This window comes from Brassica rapa, chromosome A10 (assembly GCF_000309985.2).
Source record: "Brassica rapa cultivar Chiifu-401-42 chromosome A10, CAAS_Brap_v3.01, whole genome shotgun sequence".
Taxonomy (NCBI): domain Eukaryota; kingdom Viridiplantae; phylum Streptophyta; class Magnoliopsida; order Brassicales; family Brassicaceae; genus Brassica; species Brassica rapa.
Genome location: NC_024804.2, coordinates 722,922 through 743,040, shown reverse-complemented (window position 1 = coordinate 743,040; position 20,119 = coordinate 722,922). Strand labels below are relative to the sequence as shown.

The 20,119-nt window shown below is 33.8% G+C and overlaps 6 protein-coding genes across 6 annotated transcripts; 2 read left to right on the top strand and 4 right to left on the bottom strand.

Moving 5' to 3' along the window:
• Positions 1-3,398: 3,398 nt before the first annotated feature.
• Positions 3,399-3,992, bottom strand: LOC108870121. The gene has a single exon (XM_018655352.1). It carries the CDS (start codon positions 3,990-3,992, stop codon positions 3,399-3,401), a length of 594 nt encoding a protein of 197 aa, XP_018510868.1.
• A 209-nt stretch (positions 3,993-4,201) lies between these two features.
• On the bottom strand, positions 4,202-5,302 carry LOC103844570 (nonsense-mediated mRNA decay protein 2). Its single transcript, XM_009121371.3, has one exon. It carries the CDS (start codon positions 5,049-5,051, stop codon positions 4,434-4,436), a length of 618 nt encoding a protein of 205 aa, XP_009119619.1. The 5' UTR covers positions 5,052-5,302; the 3' UTR covers positions 4,202-4,433.
• A 1,990-nt stretch (positions 5,303-7,292) lies between these two features.
• LOC103844569 lies at positions 7,293-8,185 on the top strand. Its single transcript, XM_009121370.3, has one exon. It carries the CDS (start codon positions 7,523-7,525, stop codon positions 8,066-8,068), a length of 546 nt encoding a protein of 181 aa, XP_009119618.2. The 5' UTR covers positions 7,293-7,522; the 3' UTR covers positions 8,069-8,185.
• On the bottom strand, positions 8,153-9,582 carry LOC103844568 (transcription initiation factor TFIID subunit 13). Its single transcript, XM_009121369.3, has 6 exons — positions 9,347-9,582; positions 9,090-9,248; positions 8,960-8,997; positions 8,728-8,787; positions 8,543-8,617; positions 8,153-8,454 (listed from the first exon to the last, which is right to left on the bottom strand). Exons 2-6 carry the CDS (start codon positions 9,190-9,192, stop codon positions 8,344-8,346), a joined length of 387 nt encoding a protein of 128 aa, XP_009119617.1. The 5' UTR covers positions 9,193-9,248; positions 9,347-9,582; the 3' UTR covers positions 8,153-8,343.
• Positions 9,569-13,290, bottom strand: LOC103844567 (probable beta-D-xylosidase 2). The gene is made up of 5 exons (XM_009121368.3): positions 12,651-13,290; positions 11,646-11,924; positions 11,395-11,564; positions 11,210-11,307; positions 9,569-11,087 (listed from the first exon to the last, which is right to left on the bottom strand). Exons 1-5 carry the CDS (start codon positions 13,050-13,052, stop codon positions 9,733-9,735), a joined length of 2,304 nt encoding a protein of 767 aa, XP_009119616.1. The 5' UTR covers positions 13,053-13,290; the 3' UTR covers positions 9,569-9,732.
• A 245-nt stretch (positions 13,291-13,535) lies between these two features.
• LOC103844717 (equilibrative nucleotide transporter 8) lies at positions 13,536-16,947 on the top strand. The gene is given in 9 exon segments (XM_018655505.2): positions 13,536-15,520; positions 15,523-15,591; positions 15,594-15,728; positions 15,731-15,796; positions 16,161-16,186; positions 16,188-16,301; positions 16,303-16,563; positions 16,566-16,633; positions 16,635-16,947. Coding segments are annotated over 9 exon segments (1,152 nt in total). The 5' UTR covers positions 13,536-15,333; the 3' UTR covers positions 16,861-16,947.
• The last annotated feature ends 3,172 nt before the right edge of the window (positions 16,948-20,119 follow it).

Genomic DNA, 20,119 nt, shown 5'->3' with positions numbered 1-20,119 from the left:
ACAATTATATATAAAAGTTCATAAAATTAAAATTCATCCATAAATTCAAAAGTACAACAATACATAAGTTCATAAATACAACAATTACGGTTTTGGTGGGAAAAATTGATTTTGCAGTTTTGGCGGAAAAACTCGATTTTGCAGTTTTGACGGAAAAACTCGATTTTGCAGTTTTGACGGAAAAACTCGATTTTTCAGTTTTGGCGGAAAAAACTCATTTTTGCGGTTTTGGCGGAAAACTCGATTTTCTGATTTTGCCAGAGAAACTCGATTTTTCGGTTTTGCCATGGGGTCTATAATGACCATATAAGAAAATTTTAATTTATAAGCATACAATTACATATACAAGTTCATAAAATTAAAATTCATAAGTACAATAATACATAAGTTCATAAGTACAACAATTTCGGTTTTGGCGAGAAAAATCGATTTTGCGGTTTTGGCAGAAAAACTCGATTTTCCGGTTTTGGCGGGAAAATTCGATTTTTCGTTTTGAAGAAAAACTCGATTTTCTGGTTCTGACGGGAAAATTTGATATTAAAATTTAAGCGAAAAAATCGATTTTACGAGTTTAGCGGAAAAACTTAAATTTTATAAACCTTAGGTTTTGTGACCATTGGACAGTCCACGTCCATAAAGCCCAAAACCAATAAAGACCATTTTCTTAATGGTCTTCCACATTTTGTCCAATGAAAACTAATGGGAAAAATGGGTTTGTCCATATTAAGCCCATTTGTATATGGACATGGGCAACCATTGGACGGCCCGCCCATTTGACACCTCTACTTACAAGCCAGCTCACCTTTTATCAGTTCAACTCTGATCTGGTTATCTTTCTTTTTGATTAAATTCTAGATGGAATCTTAAAATTTGGAATTCGAAGTCGATGAGGCTTGTTTGTCTAAACTGCTCTGAAGTATATGACAGATGAAACAGAGAGTCAGAGACAATGATATCATCACACCAACAGTAGTTTTTGTATAGGTTGATACATGGAATCAGAAGGATCCATAGAGTATTAGAGTTGCTTCCTTGGATAAACATTTGGGTTTATATAATTGGATGGTAATATTGTGTGGTCCATGGATAAGTGCTTCTAGAATATTAAAGGAGAAAACTGCAAACAAATACTAACTAAAGAATTATGTTTTTCTAGGAGTTACAAAGAAATTTCATGTATTAGGTTTCGTGATTTTTAAGGAACAGTGGGTTGGGAATTCAAGCTTCTTTAACTAATCTCAATTAAACGAAAAGTGCTTACGTTTTTGAGGGTTTATATTCAAGAATAGATCAAGTTAGTATGTTGTTATACAAGGTAATTTCTTAAGATGAAACAAAATCAATTTGGTTTGTGACTTTATGTGTTTGCCTCCCAAATTTTAATCAGAGGTCTTTTCCTTCACAACAAAAGAGAAGCTCACAAGAGGTGAAACAGATTGTATTTGTATCTGGCAATTATAAGATATCATATATTGATTTTATCAGTCTCTCATTACTAAATTTTGATTCCATTATATAGTATTTATGAACATGGATTATGTTTGTAATATATATCTCTCAAGAAATGTTTCAAGTAAAAGCGAGCCAAAAAATTATTATGGAAGTGTGCAAGAGATTGAGTAGAAATGAGTAGAATAGATGTCACAATAAAGGAGAAGAAAAGGTTGCGACAAAGCACATTACTCACAAGATTAGAAAGTTTTGAAAAACAAAAATATATAGTATATGATAAATTTTATTGCTAGGAATATTTTTTTTAATTTTCATAAAAAATAATTTTCTTAGTCGTTTAATTATTTTCTCGTTGTTGACATACGCTAAACGAATTCTGTATATATAAACTAACAAAAATTATTTTAATATTTATAAATAAACCTTATATATATTATGATTTTATTTCAAAAACGAGTTCTGTCTATATAAACTAACATTATGATTTTATCTCAAAAATATATACATCTAATTTTGAAAATATATTTATCTAAAAAGCCAAGAAGAATTAGGAAATTAATATCCGATTTCATTTTTTCTATTGGCTCTCAAAGTTTTTTTATTAGGATATTGTTTGTCTCTAAATAATTAAGTTAACCAAATTGTTACTCCTAAAAGCATACTTTTAGCTAAAATAATATACTCCCTCTGTTCCTAAATAATCTATGTTTTAGAATTTTCACACTTATTAAGAAAACACTTAAAATTTTGATAATAAATGTATGATTTTCTGTGTTTAGCTATTTCCTATGATTGTTAGCCAATCAAAATTCAGTAAACACAATTAATGTTTTTGAAATTTACAATTTTCCATTATTACATACATTGAAAATGTAAAATATGGATCTTTTAGAAACAAAATATTTTTCTAAAACATGAATCATTTAGGAACGGAGGGAGTATATGTTATGAAAACTATTCACTATACATTTAATAGATGCAAAGAATAATAATAATTTTTTGTAAAACTACATACACAGTAAAAGTAAAACCAAAGTTAGGGGTGCATTATTTTCCTAAATATGCATGGTTTCTAAGTATATAGTCATCTATTCTTATATGTTGACTAATACTTTATCTTTTTCATTGCTTACAATATAAATTTTTAATTTTAGTTATAATTTTTGGGATTGTTTTCTTTTCAAAATGTAGAAATATTTGTTATAGAAGATTCATTTTGTATCTGATCATATATTTTTTTATTTTTTTGTAAAATCTGAATACCACAAATTTTCTAACGTGTAAATGAGTGAATATATACTATTTATAAAATCTAAAAGTACATAAATAAAAACTAATTTAATAAAATATTTTTTTTAAGAAAATAATATTTATCGAAAACCCGCGGCGTAGCGCAGGAACTAACCTAATATATTTAATTTTGGTAGGAAAGAACCTACTAAAAATCTATTGTAATCCGGAGTTGCCTAATAACTCCATTTAGCAGGATTGGCTATGGACCATGGTAAGTGAAACGTTTGCAACAAATTCCCAAATTTTTGAAGAAAAATTATATAGACATAAGCTCATAAAAAAATATTAAGTCCCCAAATTTATGAAGAAAAACTCTTTTGCATATACATTGCCACAAGCCTTAGAAGGGCCCGGCATTGGATTTCAATTTTTTTTGTTTTTTGCTAAATGTTCGATTTTGGTTGCATTAACAATGTTACTAAGCAGAAAACCTTATATATGATTCGACTCTAAGACAGTCGTCTCTGAGGATCAAACAACTGATCAAGCAACTTTGGAGTGATCTCATCTTGCAGTTGCTTGAGAAGCAAGTCGAAAGTTTTCTTGTCATCTCCTTCCTTCGCTATATTTATATATAATCATTTCATATTGTTCATGCACTTTAAATAGAGAGAATGGACGACAAGAATATATGATTTATATTTCTAAATCATTTATTGTGTAAGCATCTTAAACCCAAGTTCATAAGACACATAAGCATCAATGGACAAAAACTTAATCACCTCTTCATCAAGAACTCTCCTAGCCAAATCTCTCGGACAGATCTGCCTTTTCGGTTTCCACGAACCAAAACCCAACAACTCACTAGCCATTGCCTTCAAGCTAAGCCTTGATCTCACACCATAACTAATAGGATAATTAACCTTTACCAGGTCACGAACATCAACTTTCTTAACAAGCGTGACTAGACCGTTGAGCTTCTTGGCCGTTTCCGCAATACCTATACCCACAAAAACAAATTTCTCATCGCGAAATAGATCACCAAAACATTCTTCGAGGTTGGTGTTTTGGTTCACATGAAGGAGTTGGAGTATGAGACATTTGTTTTTGATGCATAACTGAACGGTAGCGGCCTTTGCACCATCTTGAGGGTTTGTCTTGGAGTTCAGAGAGATGATCACCGGTGGATCTTCTTGGTTTTCTGATAGTACGTGGAGTATCCAGCTCTTCGCAATGCAAACTTCATTGGTCACCGTCGTTTCAATGAGTATTCCATGAAATGGAATCAAATTTGTGATTGTTACCATCTTTCAATATGAAAGCGAAGAACTACTAACGTGTGTTATATATAAATACAGGAAATTAATTGTTTTGTCCATGTTCGTTGATTTTTGTGGTTGGAAAAAAACTATTTCGTCAATTTTCGAAAAGAATTTAACACAGTATAGTTAATGAATGAGTCAAATGTGATGTTATTGTACATGACCAATTTCCAACTAATAGTAAATGGAGATAGTTAACACACAAAATCAAATAAATATATTGAATAAGACATACACACATACATATATTTCGTTTTTCCTATTTTCATTAATTAACTGAAGTGCACTCACAAATTAAAGAATAAAAAGTTACAAGACCAAAAAATAGAATCGACCAAGAAAACCTGAAGATCCCCCGTCCGAACAAATTAATCAAATAACGAGACATCTCCATGCATGCATGATAGCGACGTAAACGATAGATCATCAGTTTATTATTATCCCTTTGGCCTTACAACGTTCAGTATAAACCTGTTTTTGCATTTTCATTTGCTCATAAAATCTCACGATGAATTCCTCAGCTTTCTCATCTATCATTTCATCTCCTTCTTCAACATCGCTATAACAATCAACATCATCATCATCTTCATCCTCATCATCATAGTGATGATCCAAATCACGTAAAGACATGGCAGAGGCATATCCGGAGATTCCAGATGATGATGATGAAGATGCCGCCGTGAAAACCTCAATAACCTCCGTTAAACGATCCCCGGATTCATCATTAATAACATCAGCATCATCCCCACCGTCTTGGCTAATCTCCATCGTCGTCGCCGGAAGAGGAGCCGGAGGAAGGAGGATTGTGTTAGTAGACTTAGACTTAGGCATTATCGTAATCTCGGAATGGACTTTGCGTACGGACTCAACCACACGCCGCCAGAACCTGGTGTTGAAAGCCTTTCTCCTCCGGCGACGACGTAGCATGAACATGACAACGGAGAAGACGTGCATCCCACGTGATATCTTTTTGGTCTTCATGGTCGGACTCTTGTTTATTTGCTCTATCTCTAATTGGTCATCTTTATCATGTTTTGTTTCCATACTACCAAAGAAAGAAAAAAATAGAAACAAAATATCAGAAAGATAATGAGAAATCAACGAAAATGCAAAATCTTTCTCCCCTGGATTCAAAGGAAGAGAGATTTGCTTTCTTGATTTTTGAGGAAAGATTCAGGGGAGGAACTATTTGTGACCAACGGTCTCTATTTATATGTGTTCTGTCCAAAGGGGGTGTAAGCGATAGTTATTGAAATATTGAGGTTAAGTAATAAGAGGTTATAATGTGTAGGGGTCAAAAAGAAGTAGGATATTTAACGTTATAACTAGAAACAGCGCGTTTTTTCTGCCTTCGTTATGGGAGGAAGAGATTATATAAGAAAAGAAAAGAACAGCAAAGACAGCATAAACTAGTCTACATTTTATAATTATTGCGGTTGTTAATTTAACTAAAGAAAAAAGGTTGGTAACATGCCAGATGAGTTCCGTAAATGTGTATATTTAGAGTTTCCTAAATTTTACAAGTAAGTGAAAACTAATTATGTTATTTGCAACATAGTCAAAGGAAAGGAAGATTTCTTCTAGGGTTCTGTTTCAGTCTTGAACAGAAGTTATATTCAAAAACCAAAAAAAAAGTCTTAAACAGAAGCATGCAGCTCATGAATTTCATTAGCCAGAGGTGAACTGCAAGCACTGCCATTGTGAGATTAATTATAAGTGTTGTGCTTTTGATTGAAGTTGGTATCTTAACTATAGTAATTAAAAAATCATATAAAATGATCAAGTTAATTCGTTTTGGTTAGAAGAACAAAACGATTATAACTAAAATACAAACAAAGTCCTTAAAATGATTGACCTAAGTTAGTAAGTTACTTGCACGAATAATCTGACTCGAAACATGGTTCCATGGAACTTGCACTACGTTCCAACCTGTTAATTATTCTCAAGCATTGTGCTTATAATAAAGATGCAATGTACATCGACCATATATTTGTGGGAATGGCTTCATAAGTTATTACATAAAACATTTTAGTCAATATCTTGTTGATCTAAGACATTTTTATTTTTTTGAAGGAGACGGTGATCCGTGATCAGATATAATAATCACAGTGATCAGCAGAAAACAAAAATATAAAAGGAAAATAAGAGCGGTTCATGTAGACTTTTAAATTTTGACTAGCTAACGTGATAGTTGTCCGAAAAGAAAAAAAAACTAACGTGATATATAATTTTTTTTTTGTCACAACGTGACATATAGTTTATAGTTTAAATTTCAGGTAATTTTATATTGTTGCAGTATATATTTGTAGACGAACATATAAGCCCAGTTGAGCTAAATCAAACTGGATTTGAGCTAAAGTTTTGAATAAAAGCCGAATCAAATATTGATTCTTGTTATTGAACATATTCTATGGTTTTCTATATAATGTTTGAACTAAATCAAACAGAAACCTAGGAAAAACACACACACAACAAAATCTATGATAGGACACGGTTCCGTGGAAAGTAAAATAACCGAGACAGCAGTAAGACATTATTCAACGACAGCGCAACTAAACCAATCACCTTCTCTCTTAAGTCTTTTGCTAATTATTGATCAAGTCTCTGATTATTTCTACAATTATTATTTGATTACAACGAAGGTTCTATTGTACGTACGTATATCTCTATTATACTTGTACAATTATTAATCAAGTCCAATCATCTAAATTTGCTTGAAATTAGTCACTAAGTATTGTTCAGATCGTATTTATTACAATTACTGATAAAAACATACTAGTACTATTTAGACAACTTTGTGTGTAAGTGTAAACAAGCTTGTAAGCTATCTTATATACGGACCGACCACGATTCTTTACTTTGTCACGAGCTTCATTAGTTCATTGTGTTAGTTAATCACCCACTTTCGAATCTCTAATAACTAAAACTGTAACTTTTGACTGATTAGAGAACGGTAATAATGAATATTGGATTAATAGAAGAATACTGGGAACGAAAGGCACATGCTCCGGAAACATTTTTTTTTTCATGGTCCGGAAACATATAATACAATGTTTGTAATTTTGTCTAGTTACATACGTCTCCTTAATTGAGTCTACGCGTCTATATTACACTCAGAAGACACGCAATTAGAAAAATTAATTACTAATAATCAACTGTTAAAACACCACAAGAAGTTTTGAAGAAACAAACAAAAGGCTAAACAGCTCAGATCTTTCCCGCGTACAGCCCTGATAGGTCCCACTTGAAATCCAACTTTATGAAAATAAGTTTTGATGTTCTTTTCTTTGTCCGAAACAACTTTATTTTATTGAATATATTTATGTGTAAATCTCTCTCTTTCCGCGTAGACAACTGCTAAAAGCTGCTAGCTTCTTGTATAAATACACACACAAGTGTCCACACCTTCTCCCATCAACACATCCACCTGAAGAACCATAAGCAGCAAAAAAAAAAACTGTTTCCATCTCATAGCTCGAACAAATCCACAAAGAAAGAAGTAATAATCCAAACTCATGGGGGAATCAAAGAAGAAAAGCAGATCAGTCGCAACACAAAGAGCTTGGAATCTTGTAAGAATGGCTCTTCTCTGGGGAAGAAAAGGTGGCATATTCAAGAAATGGCACATGTTCGAGCTACGCAACTTGGTCTCCAAGCATCTCAAATCCCTAGCTCATCATTCTAACAGCGTCGATAGCGTCCGTTATCTCGGTGAGAAACAGCTCTCTTTCGACGAGACCCCGGTCTTTAACGTGAAGATGCATCGCCCTGCTTCCATGAGGTTCCTCTTGCCTTGCATTGCTCCTCCCGTTGACTTTGATTACGACTTTGAATTGGACCGTCAAGATAACGATACAGAGGATGTTAGATCCTACGGCTATTATAACGATTGTTGCAATGAGAAATGTGAACGTGCGGATGGTACTTATCAAGATGAAGAAGAAGATGAGAAAGGGGTTGATGTGAGAGCAGATGAGTTTATTGCTAACTTCTATCAACAGATGAAGTTACAGAGACAAATCTCTTACTTGCAATACAAAGAACACAATGACGTTGTATGATGATTATAACAAGTGTTCTAAATTTTTCACATAGAAATGTTTCTCTTTTTTTTGTTAATTCTTCATTTTTGTTTTCAATTTTGGTTAAATAAATGGTTACTTCATTGCTATAGACATTTAGTTTCTGCAACCCACAAACACACAATAAAACAGAGACATGAGTTCACTGTTACATTGAGTTACAGTCTTGATTTCAAAAGGTCACTGGCTAACTTTCAGAAGTTTATCTCACAAAAAAAAAAAGATGCGCTCTCACAAAAAAAAAGGACTATTAATCAATCGAGTGAAGTAATCTTCTCTTCGTCAACATCAAAAGCTTTACGAGCTTGTTTAAGCTCTTCTTGCATTGCCAACAGTTCCCTACAACGGTTAAGCTTTGGCAAATCCTGCATAAACCCACATCACAAGAACATAGTCATATAGATAGAACACAAAACCGTAGCCAGCCTCAGGGTTTCATTTTGAGTAAGATACCTTGCGGATTAGATACAAGAAGTCATCAACTAGTAGCCTTCCTCGCTTCGTGCCTATCTCTTGAGCCTTATGTGTCTTAGCATTAACAAAAAAATCCCTTTCCCGGTTAGCAGCAACCAATAAATATATATACTCAGCTACTCTCTAGTTGTAATGTAGTAAAAAAGATGAGAGAAAGTGAATACCAAATCAGTGACGTATTCCACAACAATGTCTTCTACAAGCGCCACAGTCTCTGGAAGAGGCTAAAAGACAGAGGACACATGAACTTTAGCATAAGTATATTAATGAAAAAAAAAATGCAAGATTCTAAAGAAGTTTTGGTTAGATATGCATCATGAGTTAGTACCCTTCAAAGCAACACCTTATAACTGAATAATAACCACTTATATGATATAGAAAAGAAGAAAAGCTTACGTTTTGCTCATCACCAAATCCATACATCATATGCTGCACTGCAAATCATCAAAAAACAAAAAAAAAATAACACTCAATGTTACCACAAGCACCAATTGTTACACTGTAGCCTAAAGAATGTGAAAATTACATTCTTTTTGAAAGAGGAGTTTGCGTTTCTCCGGCGCTTGAGAATTTCCCGTAGCTTTAGATTTCGACGACGACGGCGCCGCCGCTCCTGGTGTGTTACTCATCTTCTTCTTCTCTCCAAATTTCTCTAACCCTAGTGTGAGTGTGTTTTAGGGGAAAACTTCACAAAAAAGCATCCAAAGGCAAAATTCTCAATTACTCTAAACCAGAGAGCTACCGGACGATAAAAGAGTCAAAAAGGGGAAGAGAGGAACTCACCGGAGATGAACAGACGGGAGTAGCAAATCGGCGACGATGACGGAAGAGAAGACTTCGCTTTTTATAAGTAAATTAAAATATTCACTCTTTTTTTTTAACGTTTGGGCCTAAGAAAGGCCCATTAATATTAATACCACACTGTCCACACATGACCTATAAGGGTTGCTACTTACCTTGAAATAAACACACTTACCACAAACAAACACACAAATGCAACTTTCCACAAATCATAAGCCATACAACTCAATTTCAAATATTTGATTGAATCATAAGAATCACTTTTCCTTTTCTCCTTATCCTCACATCAATCGATATGATACAACAATCCAATTTGTTTCTTTAAATTTCTTGAGAGTTATTCAATAACAAAAAAAAAAGAAACAGAATCAAGACTTGATGACTCCAAGAGTAGAAGCCTGAAGCGAGACGGTATGACTCTCATCTCCAATATGAATCCCATGATCACCGATCGGTATCCTTCGGATCCCGGCCCGGTCCACCACACTTAAATACTTACACACGTGTATATTCACCTGCACACGCTTGTTCTCCCCTGCCGCCACGTGTACCCTCGTGAAAGCAACCAGCTGCTTTCTCGGGGCCCATTCTCCACTTGGCGGAGCTGAGAACACAAGCATCGTGTGAGTCCCGTCTCTTGTCCCAACGTTCTTGATATCAACGTGGACTCCTAGAGAGAGACGGTTACACCTAGCGTGCGTCACACGTACAGACTTCCCTGATACGGTGCCGTTTCTACCACGTACAGCTATTGGAATCACCTTAGGCGCGTCGGCTATGCTGTGCGTGAAGCGAGTGTAACTCAAACCGTGACCGAACGGGTAAACAACCGGACCGTCGTAAAACCGGTATGTTCGACCCGGTATACGCTTGGACCGGATTGCTCTCATAGACATTTCGGTCATCGGTAAGTTTGTTAGGTACTCTTGCGGGTACCACGTCATCGGAAGCTTCCCTCCGGGGTTAGCAGCGCCGAATAAAATATCGGCGATTGCTCTTCCGCCTTCCTGACCCGGATACCCGGCCCAAACAATTGCTGAGATCTTCGGATCCTTCTCCGCGAAAGTTACATCAATAGGCCCACCAGACATTAAAACTAAAACGACTGGGCCTTTAGAGGCCCGAGCAACTCGAGAGATAAGCTCTTGTTGTTTCCCAGGCAAAAGCAAACTGTTTCTGTCCTTGAACTCAGCTTCAATAGACTGGTCCAAACCCATCACAAGAACCGTGGCATCAGATCCACGAGCTGCGTCAGCCGCACCATCGAACAACCTATCGTCCATGCAATGCACGTCTTCGCAACCCTTGTTGTGAACGGTTCGTGCATAACCGGCTATACCCTGAACCGGACTGGTATATCCACAAGCAATACCTGCGTAGTTACCAATCATTGTGACTGTTGCGTCCGAGTTTGGTCCGATAACAGCTACCGTACGGTGGCGGTGACGAGAGAGAGGTAGAGACGGGCCGAGGTTCTTGAGGAGGACGATTCCTTGATGAGCTGCTTCGAGAGCTAGTCCCTTGTGAACCGGTGTACAAACGTGTGCTGATCCAAGGTGTCCGTAAGGCTGAGTCGCTATATCGCCGTCGAACATTCCTAGTCTCATTTGTACTGTTAGTGTGTTGACTACGGCATTGTCAACGTCTGACTCACGCAACAGGTTTTTGTTCACGGCGTCGATGGTATGAGCTCCTAGGAACGGTCCACAATCCAAATCCAAGCCTACAACAATACACATGATTAGTTATTACATATGCATAGACATATCGGTCAGTGGTCACAATCTACATAGATATCAATTTTTATTGATTATAAAACGAAACAATATTGTAGCCATTAAATACCAGCTTTGATGGATTTAGCGGCTGCTTCTTCAGGAGTACCAGTGTAATGTTGTGTATCGTATAGAACACCAACAGAGTCACAGTCGGAGACGATGTATCTGTTAACAAAATATAAGTCAACGGTCAGCGATGTGTATCAAATTTATTATAGAAGTGCTTTTTTAGCTAACGTAGCATGAAATTACCCGTTGAGACCCCATTGGTTACGTATGGTCTTTTTCAGGAGGTTCGGATCGGCACATGTCGGAACGCCATTAACTTGATTGTACGAACACATTATGCTCGCCACGTTTCCTTCCTTCACACACATACGGAAAGGAACATCGAACGTGTCTTCTATGTCTTGCTTGCTCACCTGACAATCACGTGTGAAATTCTCTCGTGAGAAAATTTAAGATTAAAATAAAAGTTGAAGCGAGAAAATAAAAAATAAAACCTTAGCGTTGAAATGGAATCTATCGACGCCGTTCCAGTTGTCGAGATCGTACGCCGTGAAATGTTTGCAACAGGCGGCGACTTTCAACCGGCTACGGTCGTTTCCCTGTAAACCTCTTACGTAGCTGGCGGCGTATTTACCAGCTAGGACAGGGTCTTCACCGGGAGTTTCCTGTCCACGTCCCCATCGTGGGTCCCGCAATATGTTAACGTTTGGGCTCCAGTATGTAAGCCCACCAACTCCACCGTTATACATGGCCCTGGCCTCATTTGACACAACCTGCGCACCCCCTTGATAGCGTAAGTTAGTCACATTATTATCACCATTGATAAAATGCGCTATACTAATTATGCAAGTTGTTGATACCATGTCGTGCAACTTGATGCCTCGTTTTTAGCAAAAGGTGTACGATAAGTTCAGATTTCATTTTCTCGCCTTTTTAATGTTTTAATATCGTACTGTTATTTTGCTTTTCTATATACTATTCGAGTAATCAAGATATATTATAAGTCAATTCAGCTGTTTAAAATAAAATTTTATTTAGAATCAGATCTTTGTCACAAATTGGAGGCATAAAAACAAACAAAAACAAAAGAAGAATAATATTTAAAGCAAGTTACTTTAAATATATTTCTATTACTTTAAATGGCGTAGGCTAATAAGAGATTCGTTCCTACGTTTTTTTGCATGAACTACCAGACATATCAAAACACGAGAACCGTCAAAATATCACATCTATTAATTATTCTCTATCATATACAATAAAATAAAATAAAATATCAAAATATAAGTAATATTTCGAGAGAAGAGAATATTTCGACCCACCGAAAGTATTCCGAATAAATTATACTAGCATCGCTACTGAATTTAATAAGTTAGATTTGTAATAACACTATTACTTACGTCATTTTCACAGTGAAGATATTGATTGAGAAGTGTTTAATGCTAGCTAGATCGGTGTTTTGAGTTAATGGATAAAAGAGAGAGAGAGATAAAAGATCTGACCCGTCCGATGGATTCCCACAAGGAGGCATTGAAGGAAGCAGCAGTGGTGATGACTTGAGGGAAACTGGTGGCCGCAGGGAAGGGCCCAGCGAACTTAGTACCGGGACCCACATTTGAAACGCCGTGTAAAGCCTCCGACCACCACTCGTACCCTTTGATTCCTAGCCGTGGAATCGCCGCCGCAGTGTTTCCTAACAAGCTTACTTTCTCGGCCAACGTCAGCCGTCCGATCAAATCCTTTACTCTCTCCGGTATCGGAACTGACTGCTGACAGAATCTCAGTGTCGCTGTTGCTGCGTCCTTTGTATCGCAAGCAAACGTTTCGCGGCTGTGAACGTGAATGCTGCTGCTTACAAAGAAGAAAAGAATAGCGGCCAAGAACGCCATTTTGTGGAGAATCATTTCTTTAGTTTTTATTTTATTTTCCTCTTCCGGTTAACTTTGTGGGGTGGAAGAGAAAAATGTAAATGTGATGAAGGATTGTGAGAGTGAAGTTTGTGTGCTTATATAGAGAGGCAATGAAGTTATGATAACGAGTAGCTCTCTTCATGATTTTATTTATTTATTACGCTACCATTGCAATATTATATTTTAAATACAAATATTGCAAAATCAAGCATATGAAGATCTTAATAACTTTTTCTTATATTTTAAAAAATAAAATTTTTATATATCTAATTCTGAAATAATTTACATTTAAATTTGAGGAACAAGTGGGGAGATTTGATGAGTGAATTAACCTGCCATTTTGGATATGTAATGGTTAGATAATGTTGGAAGACAGTTGTCTCAGCGTGGGTCCCGATTCCTTAGAAATATTATATGTCAAGTTAGATAGATTTTATTCTAGTTCATTTTAAAATGGTGTAGTAAGAGCATCTCCAAGGGCACTCTATTTTTTTCTCTATAATTTAAACTAAAATAGAGTAACTCTATTATAGAGTTAAATTTGTTCTAATAGTTCACTCTATAATAGAATTACTCTATAATAGACTGAAATATAGAGTAATCCTATTTTTTTACTCCAAATATAGAGTGAAAAAACAAGAATACTCTATATTTCACTCTATTATAGAGTAACTCTATTATATAGTGAACCATTGGAGCAAATCCAACTCTATAATAGAGTTACTCTATTTTAGAGTGAAATATAGAGGAAATTATAGAGTGTGATTGGAGATGATCTAACTCTCTTAATTTGATTTTGATTATTTTTTTGACTAACTATTTCGTTTTGATTGTTCTTTATTTTAGATCGTAACAAAGAAAAATGTTGATTTATATTCGTAGCTATCTATTTTGCGATACGGTTTCTTTTTTCTTCAACATGTTTCCCACTTGCAGGTAAAGATAGTAGTAACTTGGCTTATACGAGATGTCACCATTCTAAATTCCTAACGATCTTTATTTTATTCTGCTTTTTCTTTTAATACACATTTTGGTTCTTTTTTTTCTTACATGTAGCCGGTGAAGTGGAATTCCACGAATCATTTATTATATGCATATAGATATGAGAATATTTATATATTACGAGTACTTCTTTGTACCATAATACCATTTCATCGCTTGGGCAGACGCAGATTAAAGGACTTATGGAACAATGTTTGCGGGTGATCAATAATTAGATGCTAAAACAAAGAGAGATCGAAAATTTTCTGTTTCTATACACCAATCTTTTCCTGGTTGTATATTAGTGTTATATTCGATATAGATGCATTAATACATTTTATATGGTTTGTATGATCTATGAAAGTTGTATTATATATTGAGTTATTGACCATGCTACAATACGTAGATGGTATAACGAGACATTTATAGTGCAAGATCATGGGAATGTATATTTCGAATATTCAAATATTAAAAGACGACTAGAATTTGAAAACGCAACCTTGAAAATGGGCAGAAAAATCCGTGAGAAGAGGAAGGATAAAATTATTTTTTTTTCGAGTCACTAAGAGGTCACGAAGAAGAAGGCACCGTAATTAAAAAGAACTGAAAATAAGTATGGGCTGGGTGTCGGAAACAGACAACAAGTTGTGCTCCCGTTACTTCAGTGTCCTAAATCTCACACTCCATTGGCTGATATCATCGGTGCTCACTAAGTAAGTATTTTTTCTTTTCTTTTATGAAACTATAATACTACTTTACTAAAGTAGTAACTCAGTAACTATTGCGAAAGCCTTGGGAAACATCTTATCAGCAGCAAGGAACTCCAAAACTTTTTAACTTTTTTTATTACAAAACTAAGAACAATGTCACACGGACTATATAATTGTAAGGTTTCACGCTCAGAGTGGTGAAAATTTGAAAGTAGGCATTGGTCAGAAGAAGAAGCCGATTTAGTAGTGCTGAGTCTATGCAGTAAATGGAATATAAGGTTATCGAAAAGACGAGTCCCGACCAATGTCATGCACAAAGTAGTAACTTTAATTCTAACCCATCTGTTTTATGTCCCACCGAAAATCATACTATACAGTTTCTTGTTTCTTTGTACTAGCTCTGTCATCTCTAATCAAAGAATCATAATCCGAATAATAATTGTTAAGATGTGTGACTCGCACTGTTGGTCTTCCCACCACCAAACAACACAGTAATCTAATCAAATCACCACCACCCTTGCTTTATAAGGAAACCAATATCAGAAAGTTTTCAAGAACCTAAAGCAAATTAGTGAGAAGAGAGAATGGTGGATGAGAAAGTGATTGTTAATGAAGTCGAGACAAGAGTCTCTTATAGAGCTGCGTACGTGATCCATTTTTTGCTGGGTGCTGGTAGTTTAATACCATGGAACGCTTTGATCACAGCCGTTGATTACTTTGGCTACTTGTATCCCGACAAGCATGTGGAGAAGACTTTCACCGTGGCTTACATGGTTGCTCGGTCTTGGTTCTGGTTTTGATGATGACTTGGAACACAAGATTGAGCTATAGACTGAGGATACTTAGGGTTTTCCATATATGTTCATCATCTCCATAATGGTTTCGCCAATGATAGATTGGGTCTGGAAAGGCGAAAACAGTGAGAATATCTCTTACCTCTTGATGGTTGGATCAGTCGTGCTCTGTGGTTTAGCTGATGGATTGGTTCAGCCGGAAAGCTTCCTAGACAGTACATGCAACCAATATTTGCGGGGACTGCCTCTTCAGGCAATGAACATCTTCTAATTCCAATTAAAATTAACATAATGCACTAATTACCTCAAAGCATGGTCCGAAAGACAAACGGACCAAGCACATAATTCTGAACACCATATATATTATATAGGTATTTTATTTTTAGTGTAGTTTTCAAAGGTAATAGTTACAATATCTGTATATGTAATGCCATCATTTTTTTCCAAATAATTATTGTAAGTAAAAACTTATTAAGAAATTCAATATGTTTAATATTTTAAACAACTAAATCTCCTGAAGGTAGCTAGATTTATATCAACAACAAAAAAGGTTAATTATGATAAAAGCAAAAGCTGTAAAAACGCTACATTTTTTTTTTAATCTTTGTTTTTGCTAGGTATAATCATTTCCGTCCTTAGGAGTTAGGATTACGACAAAAGCTTCGCTGCCACAGACACCAAAGGGGCTGCGAACAAGTGTTCATTGCTACTTCATAGTGAGCTCGACCATCTTACTCTCCTGCTTCCTTTGCTGTAATTAACGTGCTACAAAAGTTACCTGTGATGCAACAACACCTTAAGTTTTAACAACCTTTATATTCGAATCTAACAATATGGATGGTTGGGAGGAAGATCAAGTGGCCAGCCTCGGGTATCTTAATAATATATACCGTCACCTTATCGATATCTCCCGGGTTTATAGCTGAGAATTTGAAATCCCAACTTCTCCAGAGTTGGTATCCGATTTTGCTCATCACAGTGTACAACATCTAGGATTTCGTTGGCAAGTCACTCACTGCAGACTATATCTATGGCAGAGTGTAAAATCTGCTACTGGGGCTTGTATCATTAGGCTTCTCTTTTATCCCCTCCTCTGCGTGTCTACGTAGACCACACTGGCTTAGAACAGAAGTGCCCGTGGTTGTTCTGACCTTCATGCAAGGCCTCACCAGCGGCTATCTCACCAGTGTCCTCAGGATCATGGCTCCCAAAACGGTTCATGCATCAGAGGCAGAACTTGCGGCAGTCTTCATGGTTGTTTTTCTAGGAATAGGTCTTGTTTGTGGTCCAGTTCTTGGGTGGGTCTGGCTCATATGAACTTCTTATTGTCTGAGTCAAAAAGTTCACTATATATGGATATGTATTATTAATAGCATGTATCCAGTTTCTAACTCAAAATTGAGAAAGGTGCCAGTTTGAAGAGATGGTCCAATAGAAAAGTGGTAATGTGAAATAGTCTTTCAGAAAAAGAAATGATAATCACTCTTGAGTCTTGAACCAATAATTTCAGTAAAACATTTACGGAGTACAATACATGGGTTAAATACTACATGTGCCACTGTTCTAAACTAGTAAACTTCTAATTACAATTTCATCAATACCTATAATAATGGGGGTGAAAGGGAATCCAAATCCACTTGCGGCTAATCTACCTTGTCTCATTGGGTGGAACTTAAATAATTATTTGAGGCCATGTGAAATGTTTTATACTCTCTTTATATACCCCTGTATATTTGTGTGTTAATAAATTTAGTCTATGCATCGTTATCTTATCTTCTTGGATTATAAACTTCCCTGTAAACTTATGAAATCCTGTATAGATATATAAAAATTAATTAGAGAAGATATCCCCACCATTCCCCACACAACTTTTAAAACGGGCTACTAGCTAGCTTTTTGTTTGTTTGAAAAAGGCACATTAGCTGGCCTATTTATCTCTATAATATTATTTGAGAAGTCATTTTTTTATGTGTCGCGCTCACTTTAACTCTCAGCTATTTTATTACACTTACACTTTTAATAAATTTAAAATATTATTAGTGATTTCGATTTTTTAATTATTAGTGATTTCCATTAATAATAATTATCAATATTTTCTTTTTCTTAATAAAACTGTGATTAACTTTTTAATGTAATTTTCTTTTTTTTATTAAAACACATAAATAATAAAAAGACAAAAAAAATATAAAATATAAACATAGACATTTATATAAAACGAATTTAGTTTTTTTTATTCTTTATGTTTCCTACAACAAAAATAAAAAAAATTCAATAACTTTAAAAAATTTATACTTATAAATATATATAAAAATAACTTCACAAAATCTAAAAATATAATAATTCAGATATATTTTTCTAAAAGATAATAATATTTTTTATTATAAATATCTTTTGATCTAATAATTAATAAGAAAATAATTTGGAACAACATAAATGATTATTTAATATCTCATTTTTTTCCAAAAATTATTATATCTTATGATTATTTTAAAACTAAATAAATATTTTATAGCGTGAGGCTACAACAATATAAATAGTATTTCTTATTTATCAATATATTTTTGATTGAATGATTAGAATTTTCATAACAAAATTTATTAACACTTAGATTTTTTAATTTTATGAAAAACATCATATAGCAAATTATACACAATCTTACAAAATATATTTTTCATCCTAAGATAAAAGTAACAAGATGAGCTTATTTTAGTTTAATTGTAACCAAAACAGTTGTAATCAAAAAATCGATACAATTCAATATACTAAATTATGAAAAATCAAACAATTATTAAGATTTAGTGTGTAGTAGTGTTCTTTTGTATGTATTTTCAAAATATTACAAGTTATGTTTATTAATGCAATTCTGATTTAATATTTACGTTTCCTATTTTCTAAAACAATATATACCTATTTATACCAAAAACACCAATATATTTACAAAAATAAGAAAATGAACTTAACTACATAAAATTAAGAAAATAATAGTCCAATTTTGATATAATTAAAAAATCATTGTTTAATTTAGAATAATAGATGTAATTTAAGAAAAAAATAAATATTTGAAACTATACAAAATATTATATGTGAAATCATATATCCAATTAAGATGGAAACATAATAATACATAACAAACTGACTTTTCAAATAATATTCTAGAGATTAAAAGTTAACTTAAAAGTTATAAACAAAAAAAATTCTTTTATCAATTTTTTTAATTTAATCATTACATAAATGTTTGTATCCATGCATGATCACGGGAAAAGTTTGATAATACATATTGTTAAGAGTTAAATTACAACTGATGAAACATAAGAATCCAATATATATTAAAATATATACATATATGCATAATGCATTAGTAAATATGGCCACGAGTTAAAATTACAACACATGATCACATATAAAGTATACAACCAATGTTAATCCAGTATTTAGCATTTGACATATATATATTAGCACATGCACAGCCTACTTATTTAATATGATTGATATATTAGATATATGACAGCTTATTAACGCGTAGACGCTTGACATAATAGCTACACCATACTGTTGTAATGTAAAAACAAAGAACCACAGCTCCACACCATAACTAATTATCATCATTTGTAGTAAATAAACAAAAACCAAAATGGTGGTTTAAAACGGTTGTATAAAGTATCAAAACATGTTTGAAATTAACTATTCTACTGACGAATTAAATTAACACGGCGAAGCGTATAAACAAATTAAAACTTAAGATCATAATTATCCAATAAAAAGAAAATCTACGTACACCAACTAAAACGTGAAGCTGAAATTACTTGAACGAGATTCTAACATTCAACTAATTGATTTGGACCGAAGCACTCTTGAGATCTTTTGTAGGAGTATCCATCATGGACCATGATTATTACATTAAATTTCAAATTTATTTTACATATTTTATCTGAGTTAAGATTTGTATTTTTAAGAAATGCATGTTGCATAACTGTTTTTTTTTGTATAATTTGCATAACAGTTTTGTTTTAAAGCATTTCCAAAAGATACTCTACAACTTTAAATATGAAGTTTTTTGTTCTCCAAAAATGAACTTCAAATTGAAGAGTGAATCTCTATATTTAAAATTTCACCACTCAAAACTTTAAATTTAGTCCCTACAATTATACATCACATTTATGATCTTCAAATATTATTTACATTTATCGTTTTAATCTTTAAAATAATTATATCTCATAAATATTCTAATTTTTTTTTATAAATTAAAGTTTTACACATAAAATTAAATAAAACTTTAAAATAAATTGAAAATATTTTAAAACTAACTTTATACAGAAACAATATACAAAAAAAAACTTAAACAAAAAAAATGCTTTAAAAAAATTACATGAAGACATAACTATTACACAAATTTATATATTAAAACACTACTAACAGTCATGTAAACTTGATCAGGGATCTCCAAAATCTCCAAAATATTGTTCAAATTTCTTTTGTGTAACCGAAGATGGTTGTTGTTGTTTTTTGATATATTTTTTGTACAATTCTTTATTGTTCAGATAGAATGTATTCACGAGTACTAATATCATCGGTAAAA